The following is a 5,554-nucleotide window of genomic DNA, read 5'->3' on the forward strand; positions in this document are numbered from 1 at the left end:
CTGGACTTGAGCTTGATCACTACTATTTCCGGGCTCCAGGTCTTGGGGCAATCCTATCCAGCCCACAGAGCCTCAGCTTTCTCATCTGTAAAGTGGGACATTAATACATGCACCTTACAGAATTCTTGCAAAGATTAAATGATGACTACTATCTGATGAGATCTTGTGCTTTGTGAAGGTCGGGGGGGGGGGGGCCTGCGCACAGTGAAAACCACAGACCAGGGGGGGGGGGGGGGTGGCTATGTGAGATAAGCTCAGGGAACAGCAGGAGGGAAAGGAACCCAGCACTGTCTTCCTATAAAGAGCAGAGGCCTCCTTGCTTTTGTTGGCTCTCCACACTGCGGGACACGGACCCCGTCGTACCAGCCCATGAGCGGCTCTCCGCTGTCAGTCACTCCCCGGCTCTCCGCTGTCAGTCACTCCCCGGGCGGCAGCTGGGTCAGAATCAGCTGCTCTGTGGAGGCAATCTGCAGGAGGGGGAGCAGCAGTCAGCGCCCCCCGGAAATGCTTGTCCGGCCACCTGAAGCAGATGGAACCGGGTTTTGTGGATTTCAGCAGCCTGGGCCCTCTACCCCTGCTCCCTCCACCCCTGCTCCCTCCACCCCTGGCCCCTCCACCCCTGGCCCCTCCATCCCTGGTCCCACTTTGCAGGATGCAGTCAGCACCTGCCCCTCTTCACCCTCTGAGGTGGTTATAGTTGGTGAGGCCACACACACTTGCCTGGCCGTGGTCCACTACTTCCCAGAGCCTGGAATCCATTGTTCTGTACCTTCTTCCGGGATAGAGCTGCCACATGAGGGGCAGCTGGGAGAGTGTCAGCTGGCTGGGGGACATGGGCTTCTGGGGGTGCACTGGCATCTGCCACATGTGGACTGTGATGCTGGGTTCATGCTGAAGGGACCAGAGAGGAGGCGGCGCATCAGAGACAGGGCTCCCCGACAGCTGGGCTGCACGCAAACATAGTCCTGGATGCCTGGCCCCGCTGGGGAGCTGCCCCTTCAGATGTGAATGTCTTGAGAATCCCAGACCTAAAGCCATGGCACCATCTCTTGGGGGTTTGGTCTAGACCTGAGATGATGGATTCTCTCCTGGCTCCCCCAAGTATGGTCCTCCCACTGACCTGCACCCCACCTTACTCCTGAAAAGTTAGCCACTCTTCCCACCCGTCGGCAACCTTGGGTCTGCACTGATTATGCCTTGGGCCTCTGTCTCAGCCATTTCTAGAGTTTTTTTTAACTTCTTTTTGTAAGTAAGGCATCCACACACCTTAGGACCTAGGAGTGATGGGTTTTCCCCAAAAATATGTTGTAGTTTTGATCCTGACCTTCACATACTTATTATAAACATAAAAAAATAAAATAAAATGAAATTTGGTCAATACAGAAAGGTATAAAAGTGAGTGGGGAAAATCACCACCAACTATAACCAAAGTTCCCTTTGTTATGCAACAAAATGGAAAGTTCTTTACAGCGGTTTTATCTGAGTATTTAATGTCTTTGTGATGAGCATACTAGCCTTTTATCAATTATACATATGGCAAATAATTCTTCTCAGTTTGTTGTCTTAACTTTGTTATGGGCTCTTTTTGCAGAGGAAATGCTTTTAATTACATGGCAAAATCTCTTTCCCTTTGGATTCTGGCTTTAGATAGGGTGTAAGCCAAGTGTGGGCCCAATCTGGCCTGCTAGCTCTTTTTGTAAATAAAGGTTTATTGTAGATAAACAGATGCTCATTCCTTTACATGCTGTCTTTGGCTGGTTTTGCACTACAGGGCAGAGTCAAGTAGTCACTGTAGGGTCCTTCAGACCTGCAAAGCTGAAAATATTTACTATCAGACCCTCTACAGAAAGTTTGCTGGGCTTTGGGTTAGGTCAGGCTCAGAACGCTGCTTCCCATCCTAAGATTATATATGAAAATACAGGTCTACTAATAAGAAGTAATTATTCTAAACAGGGGGAAATGTTCATTCTCCAGGTGCCCCACTGCATCCATAGCTACATTATTTGAATCCACTTTTCCCACTGGATACATTTTTATGCTCTAAAAAAAAAAAACTACCAAAATATTTTGTCCATAATTTTTTGCATGCATTATTTGGTGCAGGTATGGAAAAGATTTTCAGTGTTCTCCACCAAAAATGTTCTGGATAACCTCTTTGAAGAGTGCTAGAAGTGTTTTGTATTGTTTAAAATGTCAGCAAATCGTTTATAATGGCCTAAATGGCATTTTGCAGTAGCTTGACAGTCTTTTCCCATATTACACGAGGTATTTATTGTACCCCTCTAAGATGGATCTAAACCCCTCACCTGGGGCAACTGTTGCCAACCTGAATGATTATCTTTAACACCTGGGGAGCTTTGGGGGGGGGGTTGGGTAAGGGTGTTAGACTCCACCCTAGCTTCCGGATCCACAATCCGTTTCCCAAGTGGGATTCCGGAAGGTGTTATCTGTCAAACGCCCCCAAGGCTTTTCAGCTGTGGCATCCGTGACTCACCTGCCACAGAGGTATATTATTCCTGTTTTGTAGATAAGGAACCCAAAGCTGATGTTTCTTTTCCACTGTCGGCTCACCTGCTGCCTCTAGGTTGCAAAGCCTCCTGCCTGGGACCTGGAAAACTCCTACTCATCCTGCAGGGCCCAGGTAATAGCTGCCCGATCCGTGAAGCCTTCCCAGCATGCCCTGGGGACAGGACTGGGCCCTGACCTACTGAACCCCTCGGCCTCCCAATGAGGGTTACATCCTCTCCTGCAGATAAGCTCATGCCACTGGCCCCTCCAGGCAGGGGTTCCGGGGGTCTGCATCAGGCATAGACATCCCTGAGCTCGGGACCCTGCACGGCCGAGTTTTTCAGGCCAAGTGAGAACGGCCTCCTCTCGCCTCTATCCCGGGCCCTATTGCTGAATGTGCCAGGCCCACACGGGCTGAGGTCCTTGCACAGTCCTCCCACCTCCCACCCCCCACGCCTGACAACTCACTGTGCTGCCCGGGGAGCCCCTGCCCCGAGCTCTCTGGGAGGGACTGAGCCGCACGACCACGGTCACCCAGGTCCTCCCCTTCTCGTCCTCGTAGATGCCAGGCCTCACGGCCCACAGACGGTGCGGAGGCACCCCAAGGCACGGAGAAGCCCCCGAGGCCATGGCAAGACCGCATCCCCCGCGGTCCTATAGACACAAGTGAGGCCTCCAGGTGCGGGGCGGCCTTAAGCAGGGCGGTTCCCGCGCGGGGCGGGGCCGGCAGGCGCGGCCCCAGCGGGGAGCAGGGTCTGGGCCGCAGGGGGGAAGCAGTGGGGGCAGCAAGGGGCGGACCCACCCAGGGGTGGGGGAGGCAGCGCTCCGCAGCGGGGCAGACAGAGGCAGGGCCAAAGGGCAGGGGCGGAGGGAGCTGGGCCAGTTCTGGACTGCTGAGACAGGGCCTTGAGCTGCAGGGGGTGGGAAGGCGCCTTCCTGGGTATGGGGTCACCCCCGGCTCTGCGCCCAGGGCAGGGGTGTCGCCGTAAGACCAACACTCCACTTCCCTCCCATGATCCTTCCGCAGCCCCCTCCCTGAACACTCCTCTCCAGTTTTCTCCGCAGGCTATGTCCGGGACTGCCCCTCCCCACCCCTGCCTTGGGGCTTGTGCCCGGACCTCAGGCAAACCTCCCTGCCCCAGATCCTGAACTAGCATAGACTGCTCATCTTCTTCCACCCCTGGGACCATTCCTTCCACAGGGCTTCACGTCAGGACCCTTCTGTGAGCTTAGAGGCATCCCTCAAGCTCAGTGGGCTCTTTCCCCTGGCGGCATCTGACCAGGAGTAGAGGACAATCAAGCCCTCCCATCAGAGAATGAGCCAGTGCCCCAGGGACATTTGAGATCAGAATCATGTGATGACAGAAACCAGACCAGGGGAGAGAGGGCGTGTGGCCATCTTGTCCACCTATCCCTGGCCATGGGGTCCAGAGTGCCCCCCTGGCCTGGCCATCTTATTAGCTCTGCTTTGCCATGAGGCCACAGAGGCGAGAGGCAGGCCATTTGGTAAGCACCCCGGGCTTTGTCTGAATGCACCATGAAGTGATCATTTTCTTTTTGAAAACCAGACGTATGCGTCTTCAAGTTCACATTATAATGATTATGGAGGTGATGTCATTCCTCTGGGAAGACTGAAAAATGATTTCTGGTCCCACCCACATCCAAACAGAGGGCACCCATCACACAAGGGTGTGGATACCAGGAGCCAGGAATCATAGGGACCCCCCAGAGCCTGTCTGCTGCAAGTACCAGCCCCCCAGGTTGCTATGAGGATCAGATGAATGTGTGTAAAGAGCAGTGCCTGGTACACAATGGGTCCTCAAAACCTGATGTCCGATAGTTATGTCCGCACACCTGTCCCCTCCCCCGAGGACAGTCCCTCAGCCCTGCCCTTGTAACGCTGCTGCAGCTGGTACTCATCTCTGTCACTCCTCTCAGAGTGATGTTCTCAGCCTCACTCCCTGATGAGCAGGTGTGTGGCGGTAGATGGGCTGGAGCAGAGTTGGTCAATAGGTGCAGAGCACCCATGCCAAGCGAGACAGTTGGCCTATGTCGTCTCATTTATGTCCTCCCAACAGCTCCGTGAGCTAGAGGTTGTCATCTGCATTTGATAAACCAAGAAACTGCAGCTTGAACAGTTTCGTAGCCTCAGCACGGTGGGCGGTAGGGAAAGAGGGTGAACCCACCTGCTCTTGGCTCTAAGGCCCATAGGCATGCAGGTGGGGAACACAGAGGCAGAACCAGGAGTAGAGAGATTTCCCCCCACTGCTGCTGAAATGGCAGCAGGGTCTGAGGTAAAGACGAAGAACACCTCCCCATCAGTTCAGGGACAAGATGTAAGTAAAGGCTTCCATTAGCAATAAGAACAAAATCAGTAGCGAGTGTAGAGGTCCCTAATGAACAGACCACTTCACTGAGTGCCCTTCTCCTGCCGTGTCCCCTTGTCCCTTGGACCTGCCCTGAAGAAAGACCAGGGCTGGCAGGCAATGAGAACAAAAGTTTGGACCCTTGTCGTGCAGCTCGCCTTTGTGCATATCATGTCTGAGATATGGCAATGTCTTCTGGCCAGGTTGTCCATCGTTGGGACCTGCAACTTGAAGTATTCACTCTCTGCAGTGGATGTCACCAAAGTCTTAAGACTTTGAGACACGGACCTCTCCAGGATTGCTCCCTGGCAGAGCCTGGTAATGACTGTGTAGCCTTGCCTGGACCCTTTGCTGTCCTCCTCCAGCAGGGGAAGCCCTTCACAAGCCCTCCTAAGCCCCGGTGTCCCAGCACTAAGACCACTCAACCTGGGAGATTATTCTAGGCCCCGAATAAAGGGGCACAGAGCAGGGCTCAGAAGGCTCTAAGAGTCACTGAGATCTCTGCATGGTCTGCTCGGCTTCTCCCACATGCTGAGCCCAAACTGGCCGAGGCAGGCAGGAAAGCGGGGGCAGATGGCCTGGAAACAGCATGGCACAGAAGGGCTTGTTCCACTGGGGAAGCAGCAGGAACAGACTTGAAAGAGGGAATATTCAGGGTGTGTTTGGAGACCAGGAATTAA

The 5,554-nt window shown here is 53.8% G+C and overlaps 1 protein-coding gene across 1 annotated transcript; it reads right to left on the reverse strand.

Moving 5' to 3' along the window:
- Positions 1-416: 416 nt before the first annotated feature.
- On the reverse strand, positions 417-3,138 carry TCL1B (TCL1 family AKT coactivator B). Its single transcript, XM_034992985.1, has 3 exons — positions 2,977-3,138; positions 721-891; positions 417-467 (listed from the first exon to the last, which is right to left on the reverse strand). The coding sequence occupies exons 1-3, from the start codon at positions 3,136-3,138 to the stop codon at positions 417-419; spliced, it is 384 nt and encodes a 127-aa protein (XP_034848876.1).
- Positions 3,139-5,554: the final 2,416 nt, after the last annotated feature.

Source organism: Mirounga leonina, unplaced genomic scaffold (genome assembly GCF_011800145.1).
Source record: "Mirounga leonina isolate KUSES-001 unplaced genomic scaffold, KU_Mleo_1.0 Mir_82, whole genome shotgun sequence".
Classification (NCBI taxonomy): domain Eukaryota; kingdom Metazoa; phylum Chordata; class Mammalia; order Carnivora; family Phocidae; genus Mirounga; species Mirounga leonina.